General features: G+C 37.3%; 2 protein-coding genes and 1 long non-coding RNA gene across 4 annotated transcripts; all 3 read left to right on the top strand.

Annotated features, from left to right (window-relative positions):
- Nucleotides 1–299: 299 nt before the first annotated feature.
- On the top strand, nt 300–6,393 carry LOC116000857 (potassium channel AKT1-like). 2 transcript variants are annotated; one of them, XM_031240712.1, is made up of 11 exons: nt 300–589; nt 2,525–2,890; nt 2,979–3,036; nt 3,167–3,484; nt 3,582–3,827; nt 3,916–4,014; nt 4,137–4,169; nt 4,307–4,492; nt 4,603–4,797; nt 4,906–4,981; nt 5,305–6,393. In XM_031240712.1, exons 1-11 carry the CDS (start codon nt 393–395, stop codon nt 6,204–6,206), a joined length of 2,676 nt encoding a protein of 891 aa, XP_031096572.1. In that variant the 5' UTR covers nt 300–392; the 3' UTR covers nt 6,207–6,393. The 2 variants fall into 2 exon arrangements, with proteins under 2 accessions (XP_031096572.1, XP_031096573.1); XM_031240713.1 differs by having other exon boundaries at nt 455–589; nt 2,683–2,890.
- A 7,749-nt stretch (nt 6,394–14,142) lies between these two features.
- LOC116002371 (disease resistance protein RPM1-like) lies at nt 14,143–15,430 on the top strand. Its single transcript, XM_031242495.1, has 2 exons — nt 14,143–15,295; nt 15,378–15,430. The coding sequence occupies exons 1-2, from the start codon at nt 14,143–14,145 to the stop codon at nt 15,428–15,430; spliced, it is 1,206 nt and encodes a 401-aa protein (XP_031098355.1).
- Nucleotides 15,431–16,310: 880 nt separating this feature from the next.
- Nucleotides 16,311–17,439, top strand: LOC116001549. Its single transcript, XR_004094240.1, has 3 exons — nt 16,311–16,896; nt 17,175–17,265; nt 17,369–17,439. It is a non-coding gene; the product is annotated as an uncharacterized LOC116001549 (long non-coding RNA).
- Nucleotides 17,440–18,120: the final 681 nt, after the last annotated feature.

Raw genomic sequence — 18,120 nt, 5'->3', positions numbered from 1 at the left:
TCTGGAACTGCAGTTGTGTTGAACTGATATTGCAATTGCGCGGGACGGAGACTGTTTCATCCGTCCATTTTCATTAATGAAAACGATGTTGTTTTGATGCGCGGCCCACGATAAAAATTACGGAATTTAAGTAATAAACTTTTATAGTTAATTAATTAGTTTACAGTAAACAATGAATATAATTCAACGCGCAAAAACTTTGGTAAAAAAAAATCTAAAACAATAATTTCCTTCTATTATTATAGTAATATATATATCGGTCGTGCCATATTCATTTCTTCTCCAGTCTTTATAAAAGCGCAGCATTCAAAGGGAGAGAAAGACAAACGATGAGGCGATGAGCTAAAACAAGAAATAAAGAAAGAAAGAAAGAGAGAAGCAAGGTTTTGGCAATGGCGGATATTCTTAGCAACAGGAGAGGCGTTTTCGGGGTTTCTATGTGCGGCGCCGCCGAGGAAATCGAGCAATTATCGAGAGACGGCAGCCAGTTCAGCCTCTCCACCGGAATCCTCCCCTCCCTCGGCGCTCGGAGCAACCGCAGAGTCAAGCTCCGCAAGTCCATAATCTCCCCCTACGACCACCGCTACAGGTAGGTTTCTCCTCCTCCCTCCTCCGCCGCCGCCGCTGCTTTCTCTGTATATTTTGATAATTTGGAAAATATTTCTGGATTACGAGTTCAGATTCACTCATCAATTATCTCTTCATATCTTGCTTATTTGGAGAAATTCGTTTTTTTTTCGTAGTTGAAAACCGAAAATTATATTCTTTTAAAAAAATATAATTACTACTTATAAATCTAAAAGAATGGTGATATTTTAAAATATTATTATTCAAGGTACTAAAATAATCTTACTCTGCCTATTTTATTTGTCATATTATTATTTTCGTCAAATTATATTAAATGTGATTTTTTTAATTTAATAGTATTTTTAATGTAATTTTTAAATATATAAATTTTTTATATACTAATGTCATTAAATTTAATATTATAAAAATTTAAATTAAAAATAATTTTAAATAAGGCACGTTGATTGAATCAGACAAATAAAATAGAAAAAAAGTATTATTAATTTTTATTTATAATAATTGATATTTTATTTTGGGATCGTATAATTTTTTTAAGTTGTAGTTGCACGGGGTATTGTGCAGCTGTGCTGCTCGAGGCGTTGGGTGGTAACTTCTGGGAGCTAACTTTTGTATTTTTCGTATTTTTAAATTGGAAAATTTGATTTTTGGCTGTTACTATATGCATGATTGCTAAAATGCAAAATAAAGAATTTTTTACAGGAATTTTTACATTATTAAGTTTGACTTTTTGTTTAAAGAATGATATTTTTCTGGATCGTATAGAAAATGACGCCGCAACAATTCTCTTAGCTTTGGTTTTAACTTTTAGATTTTTATTTTTATGAATTATGAGATAATGTTACGGAGAAATGTCACGTTCTAGTGTTCTACGCACGTAAAGTTCTTTTAAATATCTTATTCGCGACGTTTTTTATACAGTATGATAAAAGTAGAATTAACTACACATAATTACTCTCGTAAAGTTAAATTCTTGGATCATAGTTTTTTTTTTTTTTTTGGAAAGGATCATAGTTATTGATTTATTTTGCCCGGGTTCCACACCCGGTCCAACCGGATGGTGGACCCGTAAATCATTGATTATCTTATATGAGAAAATTAAATTAGTGTATCGTGTCTATCATGAATTTATCATATTAGGTGTAACTCCGACTTTGACATTGTGGTTATTAGGTACCTGAGGGTGTGCATTAAGTAAACCCGCTTTTTAACCCTAGCCGGTAAACTAATTTAAGTTGTCTATAGCTGATTGGTTCAAATCAAGAGGGCTGAGATTTGAATACGTGACCTTGTGATTACAAGTTTGTATCCTTAGCTATTTTGACTGGGGTGACTCCCGATTATTGAGTTTATTTTGTTTTTGGTGGTGGTGGTTGGGCCGGGGAGGGAAGTGGGAGGTGGGGGAGGATTTCAGTAACAGTCTTAGATTTTTGTTTAGTACCTTTTTGTTTTCTTTTGACTAGTTGAATCTTGAAATATGAGTATAGGGTACATTTCTGGGAGGCTTCTGTTTTTATGTTTTTCTCAGCAGACAGCAGCAGTATCTTGACTAAACTTTTGTGGCCCTCCTTAATGTGTCTTTTTGTTTGTATTCTATAAATAATGCAAAGAGCCACCAACCTCCGGTGAACTGTTGGTACTTTTTACCACAGCTCCATGATGTTTTTTCTTTTTGTTTTTTAATGTAAAATTTTCCTTTAGGGAAAAACATGTCTCGTGTTGGTATAGAGTGGCCTGAACTTGTGTTATTTGACTTGACATGTTAAGGAGTGGGAGTGCAAGAGAGAGCGATCGTTAAATAGAAAATTAATTTGTTTAATGAACTGCATAGATAAACTTTTGCATGTTTGGTAGCTGGAATGTTGGGTTTAACATGGATAAAATGCACAAATTATCGTTGAACTTAAGGAAATGAACTAATTTGGATTAATGTTTTCAGGGTATGGGAGACCTTTCTGGTTGTTCTGGTCATCTATACTGCTTGGGTGTCTCCTTTTGAGTTCGGTTTTCTTAAAAAACCAGAAGGACCACTGTCAATTGCTGATAACGTTGTGAATGGATTCTTTGCGATTGATATTGTGCTCACCTTCTTTGTAGCATACCTGGATAGAACCACATATCTTCTGATTGATAGCCCGAAACAGATTGCTTGGAGATATGCAAGTACTTGGTTGGCATTTGATGTCATATCCACAATCCCTTCAGAACTGGCTAGGAAAATTTCTCCAAAACCTCTACGCTCATATGGCTTATTCAATATGCTTCGCCTCTGGCGTCTCCGTAGGGTTAGTGCTTTATTTGCCAGGTAAGTTATGTTGGTTGTAACCATAATCTGCCCTCAGATCACTCGAGTATCGAGAATGCTAATCCGCCTGCTTTCTGTTGTTATACAGATTGGAGAAAGATAGGAACTTCAATTATTTCTGGGTTCGTTGTGCAAAGCTTATTTGTGTAAGTAGACACTACAAACCCTGCAACCCTTTTGAGTGTGAGTAAACCCTGCCTTGTGATCCTAACCAGCAAAGGACCACAAGGAAGTAAACTAGCCTAGGTTACCCATACTGACTGACTCGTTTTCCAGGTCACTCTTTTTGCTGTTCATTGCGCGGGGTGCTTCTATTATCTACTTGCTGCTAGCTATCGTGACCCGAAGAAGACATGGATAGGGGCATCCATGGATGACTTCCTTCACCGAAGCCTATGGATTCGTTATGTTACTTCTATATATTGGTCTATCACAACTCTCACCACTGTTGGTTATGGTGACCTGCATGCCGAGAATACTAGGGAGATGATATTTGACATTTTCTACATGCTTTTCAACTTGGGGCTCACAGCTTACTTAATAGGTAACATGACTAATTTGGTCGTCCATGGTACGAGCAAGACAAGGCGATTTGTGAGTAAATCTATCTCATTGATCATCAACGCCTTAGAATCGAAGTTTCTTTATTGTATAGGCTGCTGGTGTTAACAAAATGTTTGTTATTCCACAGAGAGATACGATTCAAGCTGCCTCGAGTTTTGCCCAAAGGAATCGTTTACCTGCTCGCCTTCAAGATCAGATGCTCGCGCACTTGTGCTTAAAGTTTAGGACAGACTCCGAGGGGCTCCAGCAGCAAGAGACTCTCGATTCTCTTCCCAAAGCCATCAGGTCAAGCATATCGCACTTTCTCTTCTATTCCATGGTCGACAAGGTCTATCTTTTTCGGGGAGTATCAAATGATTTGCTCTTCCAGTTGGTAAGTTCAGCTATGAGATTATCCTGTTATTCGTGGCTTTTATGAATCTTGATGCTCACAATCAACTACTTTTCGGTGGACTTTTAAGGTCTCGGAGATGAAAGCAGAGTACTTCCCCCCAAAAGAAGATGTAATTCTGCAAAATGAAGCACCCACAGACTTCTATATCCTTGTGACTGGAGCTGTGGTAAGTTTGAATATTCCTTTTCATAGCATAAACACAGAAAAAAAGTGAGCTTTGAAGTGTTTTCTGTTTATTTCCTATAAGTTCGTCGCTCAATGTAGTCTAACCTGGAAATTACTTTGCAGGATCTTCTGGTCTATAAAAATGGAGCTGAACAGGCAAGTCTGATGTGAAATGTTCACTATTAAACATATTACTTCACGAAACTGCATACTCAAATCGTTTTTTTTTTTTTTTTTTGGTTTTTGTTTTGTACGCTAAAGAACTTGAATTAAAACTGCTGTTGATATTGCAGCATGTAGGGGAGGCGAAAGCGGGTGATCTCTGTGGCGAGATTGGGGTTCTTTGTTATAGGCCTCAGCTATTCACAGTCCGTACAAAGCGATTGAGTCAGCTTCTGCGTATGAACCGCACTGCATTTCTGAATATTATTCAGGCTAATGTTGGGGATGGAACCATAATCATGAACAATCTTCTTCAGGTCTAAAGTTTGCAGTGCATTTATTTTTTGTTTGATAAAATGTAGGATATAATCTTAAAACCAAATAATCCTATGTTGTAAGCTGTTTCATTTGCTCTTGATCTGAGCAGCATCTGAAGGACATGAGGGATCCAATTATGGAAGGAGTTCTCTTAGAGACAGAGAACATGTTAGCCCGCGGAAGAATGGACCTTCCTCTTACCCTCTGCTTCGCGACGCTCAGAGGAGACGATCTGCTATTGCATCACTTGTTGAAGCGTGGCCTCGATCCAAATGAATCCGACAACAACGGGAGAACAGCTCTTGTGCGTTAACTCAACTCGATTTGTGAATTGCTTTTCTTTGAAACACATTGTTTGTTTTTTCTCATTTTCTGCCTTTTTTTTTTGGCCTTTTCGTTTCGCCCATATCAGCATATAGCAGCAGCTAAAGGATATGAAAACTGTGTTCTTCTTCTTCTGGACTTTGGAGCTGATCCCAACAGCAGAGGTATATATTTTTAACTTTCTTTAATTTGCTTATCTTATAATCTAAGATTGAGGCAAAAGCTCGCTTGGACACTATCAATACCACGGGTAAACAACCAGGTGAACACAAAGTGGACTGAACAGAGACTTTGATACTGGGCTATAATGCACATAGGCCAAAATCATATTAAAAGACTAAATCCAATCAATTACCTAGTCTAACACATAGCCTTATATAAATCTATATATGTTCATTCTTATATTTTCAATCTGAGACTCTTAACAGCTTAAAATGTGTTTATTCTGCACTTTAAACCATTTTTTTTCTTCTTTCAACACCTGCAGATTCTGAAGGGAGTGTGCCATTGTGGGAGGCCATCATGGGAAAACATGAATCTGTGGCCAGGCTATTGGCAGACAACGGCGCTAAATTATCCTCGGGTGATGTTGGTCAATTCGCGTGCACTGCAGCCGAGCAGAACAACCTGGAACTACTCAGAGAGATTCTTCGTCGCGGTGGGGATGTAACGCTCCCCAGAAGCAATGGTTCCACAGCCCTCCATGTCGCTGTATGTGAAGGCAATGTCGAGATAGTGAAGTACTTGTTAGGCCAGGGGGCTGATATCTACAAAGCAGATAGCTATGGGTGGACTCCAAGGGACCTAGCTGAGCAACAAGGGCATGAAGAAATCACAGCACTGTTTGAATCCCATAAAGAGGCCAAGGCGGCTCAACCCCATGCAACAACAGTTACTGAAGACCGGCCTGGGGTTCGCTTTCTTGGGAGGTTCAAAAGCGAGCCAACAATCCTCCCGGCCTCACACTCGTCGTCCCCTTTTCCAACAACAGACGGATCCTGGGGGCGATCGTCGCGCCCTAGGCGCAGGACTAACAACTTCCACAACTCTTTGTTTGGAATAATGTCGGCTGCTCAAAACGGGGACCAACCCTTGCTTTATTCTGTGAAAGAGGATACACCTGCTGCCACTGAACAGACATATGCAGCTAGAGTGATTGTTAGTTGCCCCGAGAGAGGAGATGTCGCGGGGAAGGTTGTGTCGCTCCCTAAAACCTTCCATGAGCTGCTCCAGATTGGTGTTAAGAAGTATGGGTTTTTGCCTGCCAAAGTTGTGAGCAAAGAGGGAGCAGAAATAGAAGATATAGAGTTGATCAGAGATGATGATCATATAGTTTTTGTTAGTGAAAATAGAACTACAGAGGACAGTCACCAAACTGGTGAATTGTGAGAGGAATGAAGATTGAGAGTGATATTTTTGCGCTCTCCTCTTCTAAAAGTTATAGCTTCGAAGCTACTCATAATGGCCCAATTCAAATAGCATTTTTAGTGTATTTTTTTTTTAAATAAGAAAGCTGTTTAAAAAACGTTCTATCAATATCTCCCAATCTAATACTATTAATTAAAAACGAAAAAAATGTAAGTTGTTTAAACGGATATTTAATCAAACTTTACATATTGTTATAATATGTGACTTTATTTCCTTGCTCTAATTGCTGACTTCTTGATTGTGATGAAATGATCTTTCCATGCCCCTACTAATTAGACACACAGGACTTTGATTGATCACCTGGATGACCAAACTCCTACATCCATTTTCTGAGGCATGGAAACATCATTCATCATCTGCAAGGAAGAAAACAGTTACAACAAGAGAATAAGATATGCAGTACAAACATGTTGCCTCTTGCCTCTTCTTCCATCTTCCGACGACGTCGGTTCTTGGCAAAGTTTGTACTGCATATCTAGTCCCCTAGAGTGAGAAAAAAATTCTCTTGCCTCTCCTTCCATCTTCCTGCTGTTGGAAAAAGCAAATTTGTTGCTACTGGTGCAAGTTCACAACAACGACATCACCCCAAAGGTTATCACAAAATCCCGTCTTCCTGAACTCGGACCAGGGAGGGAAACATACACAACATTCTCAGAGTAAGAAAGAGGGCAAAAGATACATCAGACAATGTTTGTCTGTATGTTGAACTCAAGAATATATAGCCCTTAGAGAGCGTGTTAAACGTAAAGAAGTTGTTATTTAACACATTATTAGCACAGAGTTGGTGTTAGCAGATCCTTTGACTAAAGGCATGCCTCCATTTAAATTCAAGGATCTTGTTGAAAAGATGGGACTTTCGCCAACTTTATAATTTTGTATATACATTCAGTTCAATCTAATGAAATTCTTTTGCACTTCAGATATTTTCTTTTGAGTGTGTACGCTTTATTTCTGTTTTATCTAATTAAGAAATATTTTAGTGGACTTGAAATGAACATATGGTTTGTTTCATTAAGTTTATTATATAAGTACTCTAAGGCAATTTGCATTTGATCATAATGGATACTACTCGCTCTAAAGAGGACGTGTCATTATGGTTGGTGTAATCTTGTTCTTTGCACCAAGTGGGAGAATGTAACGTTTTCCTTGGGATTATTATTACTAGGATTATTATTATAAATAATAATATTAAGTATTTTATGTGGTGCAAACTATTTAGGGTGACTAAGTATTAGTCTTTGGCCAGCATTAGGTAATTAGTTACCTACATTGATAGGATGTAGGTATATAGATAGACTCCAAGTCCTCTCACTGCTCAGTTCACGACTCATACACCATCTAGAGGTACTGAGAGAAGTGAGAAAAACTTGTTACGGTGATTCCACAACGGCCCGAGGGACTTCTGTTCAACGTATGAGATAAAGTTATGGCTGGAGGTTAGTAGGTTTATGTTTATTGCCACATATCGTATGCTTAATGTGGATTATGTGCTTACAACACTTTGATTTCATTTGTGCGCCCATATCTATGATTTTCCGGCGACATTGCATTTGATTAGAATTGAACTTTGAGTTTAGGTGTTAGTAGTGATTTAGTGTAAGTTTGAGGTCGCTAATGGCAATCAACAAGTTGTCACTAAATATCGATAGAATCGCGAAACTTATTACACGTCTTATCCGTAAAACTATTTTTCCAAATAATATTTTCATTTAAAAGAAAAATATCCACATGGTAAAATAAAAACAAATCTGAAGTAGAAAATTAAGAAAACCTTTTTTTTTTTTTTTTTTTTTGTAAGGTCATATTCTCAATCTTAATTTAAGTAAAAGTTTTGATGGATATTTGCATATACGCACAAATGGGAACCATAGATGCAATCCAAATCAACAGTTCATATTCAATATTAATTAAAAAACGCGCTCTGACATATTGGTAATTTTGAGTAAGTAGGTCAGATTGTCTTTTGTATTCGAGTGCATATTTTTCTTCTTCGAGTGCACATTTTACCTTCTTCAAGTGCATATTTTCCTTTTTTCAAGTGTATCTGTTTTGTTTCAGTACTTTTTTTTTTTTTGAAGGTAAACGTAGCTATTCCATTAATTCATAACATAAAACGTTTACATCAACTATCAATGAAATGGTAAACCATTCCTTACAGTCAGACATAGAAACAATTTTTTTAACTATGCTATAGAAAACTTGAATCGCAGACTGTTTCATAACTAGGAAGCTATGTTCCTTCAAGGAGCTTAAAGCTTCATCAAAGATCTGGGTCTTCATCATCATTCTTTTTTGCTCGCCCAGGATAAGATCAACACTTGCCGAAACCAACCAAACTAAACGATTTATGCTAATGATAATGGAAAGCTCGTGAAAGTAACGAGAGGAAAAAAGCCCGTGAAAGTAACGAGAGGAAAACACAATAATAGAGAAAATAAAAAGTGGTAAAGCCAAAGTAGGGTTGGTAGTTAAGACTACCAACACAAACCCCAATACCTACCTACTATTATTTTATTCAAAGGGAAAGAAAACGGAAGAAGAAGATCTGTGGCGGTGGTCGGAGGCGGACGGAGCTGCGACGGTGGTCGAGGCGAAAGAAGAGTGGGAGCAAACGTAGAAGGTGACCAAAACCGCCGGCTCAAAGCTCCATTAGAGCTCCGGCTGGAGGCCGGTGGTGGAAGCCGAAGTTGAGTAGCAGAGAAAAGCTTTTTGTTTTAGAGAGAAAAGGGAGGCAGCCTTGTTTCAGTACTTAGTTTCTCCTTTGAGTGCACATCTTTGCACCTTTGAGTGCTAACATTTGGCCTTCAAGTGCACGTTTTGTAGCTTTCAAGTGCATGTTTGCTCTCTAAGAGTGCACAAATAATTTTCTTCTAATTTTTCCTTTTAGTATCTTGTTTTTTCCCTTGCCTTCTAGTGATCCTCTTTATGCTTTCAACTTCTCAATTTCATGCCTACAAGTGCAAGTGTGTCTTACTATTGTGTTAAAAAAAAAATAATACTTAGCATTTCGTTGAACCCTTGTTTTCATTCTAGTACATGTTTTTAGCCTTCAAGTGCACGTTTTGTAGCCTTAAAGTAGTGCATGTTTTGAACACGACAAGGAGCTTGCCTGCAATTCGAACCACTCTACACACTCAAGCGCAGGTGGCTCAAGGGCCAAACTCTCAACTATCTCAAGGAAGACAGACCTAGTCAAGCAGCCGAGGTGCATATGGAGGTAGGGGTGGCAGAGGAGGGCCCCCTAGACGAGCTGCAGCAGAGACCGAACACACGGTCGTTAGGGGTTCAAGAAACGGGAAGCAGATCACGACTATGGTAGTCCATCATCAATATGACCTCCCGGAATCATCAAACAGAGCGGAAGAGGACTCTGGCTTACTTGGAGAACCACCCGATCTTGCCAGAGTCTTTACAGGCAGACTGGGCGATGAGGATATAGCTATGGACGATGACACGTACTGGCCAAGAAGGCCAGATTGATCCTGATCTGTGAGTTTCCCTGTGCAATTGTGCATGCTTTTTGTTTTCATTTGTTTTAAACGATAGTGTTAATTTGGAATTGCCAAGGTGCTGCCTCTAGGGCTTTTAGGCACACCCTTAAACTCTTTTGCAGAAACTACTCTCCAGAGATAGTATGCCTGCTCGAACCTAAAGTTTCGGGAGACCAAGCTAATTCTATTTGTTTTAGTTTTGGATTTGATGAATGGGTTAGGGTTGAAGCGGTTGGGTTTTTGGGTGGCATTTGGGTCTTTTGGAAACTACCATTGCAAGTAGAAGTCCTATGCACACACCCACAGTTCATTAACTTACAGGTGATAGAGCAAAACTCAACCCCTTGGGTCTTGTTTTCTAACCTTTCTTTGCAGGCCTTTACCCCTCAAACTCAATGGTTAGCTTGTGGGGATTTTAACTCTGTTATCAACATCAGCGAAGTATGCAACAAGGAGCACTTTAACTCCACTAGATGCACAGACTTTAGGGAGTGGATATTTCAGGAAGGCCTAATAATAGACTTAGGTTTCAGAGGCTCGATATTCACATGGATGAGAGGAGTCAGTTCTTCAACATTTAATGGAGCACGTTTGGACAGAGCCTTATGCAATCCAGAATGGAGACTTAAATTCCCAGACGCTGAAGTAGAGCACCTGCCAATAGCCAATTCCGACCATGCACCATTGCTAATAACAACCAGTCCTCGACTGAGAGCTGGAAATACAAAAAATTTCAGATTCAATATGATTTGGACAACCCACAAGGACTTCCTGAGCTGCATTCGAAAGGCATGGAGAACAGACAAAGATCTAGAAACTAATAAAGTGTCAACAACAGAAGCCCTGAAAGAATGGAACGTCAACACGTTTGGAAACGTATTCCAAAGGAAAAAACGACTTCTAGCAAGAATCAAAGGGGTACAAAACTACCTTACCCAACAGGCGACCCGGAATCTCATCAGGTTAGAGAAAAGGTTGAGGGAAGAACTCAATGAAACACTAGCACAAGAGGAGATTATTGTTGGCGTGAGCAATCTTGGGAGAGAAATCTGCTATCAAATTTGTCAGATTATGTAAATATTATATTTACTTATTTATAATTGATTTGTTTATGTAAATATTATATTTACTTATTTATAATTGATTTGTTTAGGTTTAGGCTATAATGTAGGAAGCTGATGTATATATATAGAGGCTGTAATCACCTATTAGCAGAATCTAGTGGAGTTGGGCTGACATGAGCTGCCCACAGACGTAGGAGTTTAGCTCCGAACTGCGTAATCAATTGTTGTGTGTCTGGTTCTACTTTCTTACTTTTATTATTTTTTGTTCATTCGAAATTAACATTAATTAATGGTTTGGTAATTTGTTAATTAAAATTAAGTAGAACTATAGTCTTTAACTTGCATTCATCATCCAATATATATATGTGTATATATATATAGGCGCAGCAAGAAAAATGTTCCAGTGGGGGAGAAACATAAAAGAGGTAACACCAAGTTACCCCCTTATATGGAGGTTGTAAGTTCGAGTCTCAGTGGATGCGGTATTGACTCTTTTTGCTGCATTCTATTGTAATAGATATAGACCAAAAATAAAACACATCAAAACTTTATATATAAAGCTAAAGAATGAACACGTGCAACCCTCAGGATTTGAACCCTCGCCCGTTCTTGAGTAAAAACATACACCAACCAACTCAACTTAATAATCACTATATATATATATATATATATATATATATATTTATTTATTTATTTATTTATTTATTTATATACATACCAGGGCTATATATGGAGTGGGGTGGGGTGAGTGAGGGCAACTGCCCCCCGCCCCCCATTGTGACTCTACCACTATGTATGTATGTATGTATGTATGTATGTATGTATGTATGTATATATATATATATATATATATATATATATATATATGTATAAAATTTTGTTTCATATATCACCATTGCATTATAAATATAAATTATATTACTCTGTATGAGTAATGAGTGTTATAATTTTGTTTAAAAAATAGTTGTAATAATAAGTAGGCAATGGATTGAGACATAACTTTAGAAAAATAATAATAATAATTTGCTAATTTGCGAGTCAACTTCCGTGAAAAGGGGAAGAATCCAATGCAGAGAAGAAAGGACCTATTATTGGACATTTTTGTATTCTGTATCGCATGTGCATGTACATGTGCTTCCTCATGTGCATGTGCATCTAACTAGTAAACAAAGAAAGACTAATATATTAATTAGCTAGTCTCCACATTATATTAAAATACATAATTGATGGGTAAGACATAAAACATGTGCAAGAGTGAGATTATTTTAGAATAAATTTATAATTTAAGAATTTTATATATCACATAGTACTCGATAGATATACGACAATATTTGATTTGTTAGAGGTAAATAAATTTATAATTTAAGAAATTTATAGATCAATTAACACCCGATCTACGACAATGTTTGATATGTGCAAGGTAAATAATTTTATAATTTAAGAGTATTATAAACGAAACCTGTCTAGGGATATGATGGAACATCAATTAACTATGCATGTGCAGATGGAATGGAACCTGTCTAGGGATATCAGATATGATGGAGATGCGTGCAGTGCTAGCTCTCTTCCATGTATGCTAATTAAGTGAATTCAATCTTTAACTGCTTTTAACTAATAATATATTTACTTGTCAAAGACCTTGTAGTCTAGTGACACCAAGTTGTTCTCCCATATATAAAAATTCTTTTATATGCAGTAGTTTATTCAATAATTGTTTTTAGAAATTACAAAAGTTTTTAAAATTTTCTTAACTGAGTCTTAGGTTCCCCATTCATTACTCTGGGGTTTTAAGAAGACATAGGAGGTGATGGATATATATATATATAATATAATTTTCATATATTGTCAGGATATACTACCTATTCTTGATTAAGTTACTGCAGAGCTTACGAAAGAATTTTACATACTAAAACTTTCAAGTTACTCCCTTGGTGAATTTGTTATAAATATAACTTGAGAAATTTGACATTTTCTTGTATTTCAAAAGTTATTGTTTCATTACCCTTGATGTTTAGTAAGGGAAATAAAAAACTTTTAAGATGGTGTTTTTACATGCTTGAAGACAATGATCAAGTGCTCTCTTGTTTGTACTGAGTCCTAGGTTCCTTATACGAGACTCATGTTCCTAAAAAGCACTGTTGCAAAACTCCCCCGCCGCTCCCTATTAAGCACTGTTCCTAGGCACCATCTAGGCGCTAGGCGCTCCTACACCGGGGTGAATTGCTCCCTAGGCGTCCGCCTAGGCAGCCGCCTATTGCCTAACTCGGCCAAATTTGGCCGAGTTAACTCACCCAACACGGCAGAGTTAGCCGAGTATGTTAACTCGAGCAAGTCGGCCTTGTTAATTTTTTAATTATATTTATATATATTTAAATTTATTTATTTATATAAATAAGAGAAGTAAGAGATATATATATTATATATAATATAATATATGACATACACCACACACATGCATTATGCTTTTGTTTTTATAGGTCGCCTCCTAGGCGCTAGTCTACCACCCGACTAGCGTCTTGCGCCTACTGCAACCACGCTAAAAAAAGTCATATGGGGTTATTGAATTGCTTTTGGAATTAAAGAATCTTGAAATAGAATGCTAGGAAGTTCAAAATAATGTTGCAAAATTAGTGGTTTCAATATAAGAAAGTGAATAGAATGTGAATTTCCTACTTTACCCCTTAAATTTTGAATATTTTTTAATTTTTCCGTCAGTTTTAACCGTCAGAAACCAAATGCGCCACTTTCCTCATAATTGAGGGACTAAAAATGGATACGGTGATAAATCGATCAAGAACTGAGTCGTCACTACCATTATAACTCAGGGACCAAACTCGCCACTTTTCCCTATATATAATTTCACCTCCTTCAATTCAATTTTTGTTTATTGGACATTTTTTGTATTCTGTATCGCATGTGCATGTACATGTGCTTCCTCGAGCACCTATGATTGAACATTTTCTTATGGTGCATGTGCATGTGGATGTGCTCCTAACAAGTAAACAACGAAAGAGTAATATTGCAATTGATGGGTACGGTTAACCTTGCCATAAAACATACATGTGCAAGAGTGAGATAATTTTAGAATAAATTTATAATTTGTTTTTATAGATCAGACGTCAGAGAAAGATTCGATCGAGAGAGAAACATACAGAGAGAGAGAGAGATTGGTTGGTCAGAAATAATTTTTTTTTTTTGAATTTTAATAATAAGTAGAGTGAAGAAATGCAGTATAAATAAGCAAAGCCAAAAGTTGCGAATGCACTATTACATTCTAATCTTACTTCTAAAAAATACAAAGAGTGAGAGAGAGGAAAATTAAACATACAGAGAGAGAGAGAGATGGCTTGTGTTGCATTGACTTCTCTGATGGCTACCATTGAGCTTGAATTTTTGCATCCCAACCACAGAGTGTCTCTTCTTCCTGATGATGAAAAACCATTGAAATCTCTGGTTCAGAAGCTTTCTTATATGGAAGGGTTTGTGAAGAAGGAATACAAAAACGCTGTGGGTGGTACTCCAATCCGACGACATCTGCTAAACAAAATCAGAGACTTTGCACTCAAAGCTGAAGATGCCATCGAAATACAACTCACAAGCATCCTTCAACTTCAACAAAAAGCTCATCTCAGCTTGCAAGAAGTAGCAAAGGAGGCAGAAGAGTTGCTGAAGCTTATCAACCTTCCGTTGATTGGTTGGTCAGAAGCTGCAGCTTCTTCCAATTCGCACCCTCACAACATTGAGGAGGATGAGGATATAATAATGGTTGGTCGCGACACTGAGTTTTCATGGACAATGGATGATCTCCTTGATACGTCTTCTCTAAAACGAAGTGTATTCACAATTGTTGGAGTCCCAGGCATTGGAAAGACTGCTTTTTGTAAAAAAGTGTATACAGACATTGCGGTTGTATCACATTTCGACATTCGAGCTTGGGTTACTATTGGGCAAAGATACAATGGGAATGTGCAACAGCTACTGTGCAACCTTCTTCAATCAATGAGGCCACCCCCCCTCCCCCTCAATGACATGATGCTGCAGGGAAGCACTGTTTCTCAACTAAAAGATCAACTGCACAATCACTTGAAGAAATGCAAAAGATATTTCATTGTTTTGGATGATGTCCCTAACACTCTGCTTTGGGATGATATCCAACAATGTTTTCCCGTTGACTCAAATGGAAGTCGGATATTGCTAACTACTCTTTTCAAGAATGTGGCTATCAAAAATGGGAATACCGTCCAGTACCTGCCTTACCTAGATGACAGTGAGAGTTGGGTTCTATTTTCCCACAGATTTTCTCTTAAACAGCATATGACACCTAAATTTGAAGAAATTGCAAAGAATCTTGTTGAAGAATGCAAAGGATTGCCGCGCTCAATTGTTACAGTTGCAGACCGTCTATCTAAATGCAACTTCACATTGAAGGAATGGAAGAAGATCGAGAAAGAGTTATTGTCATTGGGAATTCTGCATAGAGATACACAGCACTCAAGTAAGCTTACCAACATTTACAATCGTTTGCCACAACATTTAAAAGTTTGTTTTTTCTATTTTGTGGTATTTCCAAAACATAGTGAAATCAATGCGAAAAGGCTTATTAAGTTATGGGTTGCTGAGGGATTTGTGAAGCCAATGAAGAATATGCCATTAGAAGATATAGGTTACATGTATTTAATGGCTCTTACAAGTACAGGACTAGTCAGAACAACCTATCAGTATGGTTTCATACCAAAGACTTGTGAGATACACATTGACATGCATAGCTTTTGTGTCAGAGAAACACAAAAAGAAGGTCTTTTATGTGCAGCAAATACTCAACAATGTATTGGATGGTCATCAGACATACTCGCAAATTCATGTCGGTGGTTAAGTTTACGCTCACATAGTTTGGACTATCATGTGTTGTTTAGTTCAAATATCCCTCGCTCACTTTTCATCTTTCAGGGAGGTTTTGAAAGGTTTATACTTTTTAAACATTTAAGAATTTTAAATTTGAGTGAATCTCTAATACTCAAAAGAGTGTCATTATTGCCCTTAAGGAATTTAGTTTTTTTAAGATATCTTTCCATACCACAGTGGTTTGAGAGTTTGGATGATGTAGTATCAAGTAATTCAAATTTGCAAACACTTACTGTTTCTGGCATTGATGAATCAACATTTGGAGCACGTACTCTTCATTTGACATCCAAAATTTGGGAACCTCAACATTTAAGGCACCTCAAACTTGGGGATATGTATATGATAGATCCTCCAAACATGGTTAAAGAGCATTTGCAAACATTAGTTTGTGCAATGCCAATTCATTTCAGGAAAGAAGAAGTGTATTATAACAGGTTTCCATGCATAAGAAAATTGAAAGTTGTGTATAAAGACGCCTTAGTGCCTGGTTGCAGAAATCGTATCATCATTCTGGAGAATTTTGGGAATTTATTATGGTTGGAGGCTCTAACGGTTATGGTTCCAGTTGGTTGTATTACCCTTTTAGAGCGGCTTGGCTTTCCTGCAAAATTGAAGAAGTTGAGGTTGAGTGGGACTAATTTTCCAGTGAAGGTTTTAAGGGTAATTGGGCAGTTACCGAACCTTAAGGTGCTGAAACTAGAGAATGCTTTCTATGGCAGAGTGTGGGAAGTGGTTGAAGGAGAATTCCCTGAATTAGAAGAGTTGATGGTTGAAGCCAGAAGTCTTGAGCGATGGGTGGCCAATATTAGTAATCCTTTCCCAAGGCTCGATTACATAGTCTTAAAACGTTGTTATTCTCTAGAAGAGATCCCTCTTGTAAGTGAAAAAGAACACTTTATGCGGCCAATTAAGTTGGAGCAATGTTCTCCTTCTGCTGTCATTTCTGCGAAGAGGTTTGTCACTTCTGCGAAGAGGTTTAAAAAAGAGACGGGACACCGATTTTGGGTAGCTGACCACCTTGTTATTGACGGCAAGGATGTTTGGGTATGTTAGTTCCATCTGTTTCTCTCTCAATCTTTTGTTTATTTTCTTTGCAAAATCTGTTTAATATATATTTCTTTTTCAATTCTCACCTGGTTTCATGTTTCACAGTATGATGATGAAAAAGAGGCCTGGTTCGAAAAAAAATAACTGGTGAGGCTTAATTTAATATAAACACGTACACTTGTTTGTCTTGAGAGGTCCTAGTAGTAAGAGGCACCTTTACCATACTTAGACTAATCCATGTTGGCACCAAGCTGACCCAATTAGAGAACAAAGTGTTGACCAAATTGGTTTCTCCCTACAAGAGGAGAGGTTTGGAATTTAGACCTCTCTTAAATGACAAGAGTCCTCGCACCAACTAAGCTGGTTACAGACTTATTTGCACGTTTAGTATTCATATTTGACCTGTATCTTGGAATTCTTGGCAGCGAAAAATGGTATGATGGACTGGTCGTTATGAAGCTCATCTTTGGGATAAAAGCACCTTGAATCAAAATCAAAATAAGAAGGGAAAACAAGGTTTTTCTCTGCCTCTAATACTTCATTTTATTGTTATTGTTTTTACATGATGATATAAAGTCTAACTTGGAGCTCAAATGCCTCGTTGGATTGCATGTTTCAGAGCATATGATGATGAGGAGGCTGCTGCTAGAGCATATGATCTTGCTAATTTGAAAACACTCATGAATTTTCCAGTAAGAAAATACAGATCCATTGCTTAACTGATTTCTGTAACAAATACCAGAATCCAGAGTTTCTTCAAATCTCCTTCCATATTCCTTTAACATTAAAATATAAAATTAAGTTTTCATTAGGTTTAATTTGTCAGTAACACATATTCTCCAGTTTTGTTAATTTGTAGTCCCTCAATCCATTTCAAGTTATTTTCTCCTACTTTTTGTCCAAAATTAAAAGGACTCAATTCCTTTACTTAAACTACTTTGTTGTTCAGTTCTTGACATGGTTATTAATGTAGGACCCGAGCATTAAAGACTGGGAAGTGATAGCAAGAGATCCTTCGTTCACTGAAATGGCAGAGAACCTTCAACAGATAGCAAGAGATTGGAACTATTTTGTGATTATGTATTTATGTTTGGAACTTCGGATATTTGAGATTTTTTGAGTTTGAACATTTTAGTTCTATTAATCTATTTATTTTAAAGGGTCTTTCTCTCAGTCCGTTTAACGGTCCAGGGTTCACCCATGTTCGTTTCGGGAGGCACGGGAGCTAGTCCAGGAGTCTAAAAATGCCTTTCTTTTTGTCCAAAGACCTCACGACTATAGGAGAACTTAATGGGTGAGCTTTATCCATGTAAAACCTTTTTAATGCCTTCTGCACATAATTTTTTTGATGGAGAAAAATTCCATCATTCA

This window comes from Ipomoea triloba, chromosome 13 (genome assembly GCF_003576645.1).
Source record: "Ipomoea triloba cultivar NCNSP0323 chromosome 13, ASM357664v1".
Lineage (NCBI taxonomy): Eukaryota > Viridiplantae > Streptophyta > Magnoliopsida > Solanales > Convolvulaceae > Ipomoea > Ipomoea triloba.
This window is presented reverse-complemented; position numbering and strand designations above follow the sequence as displayed.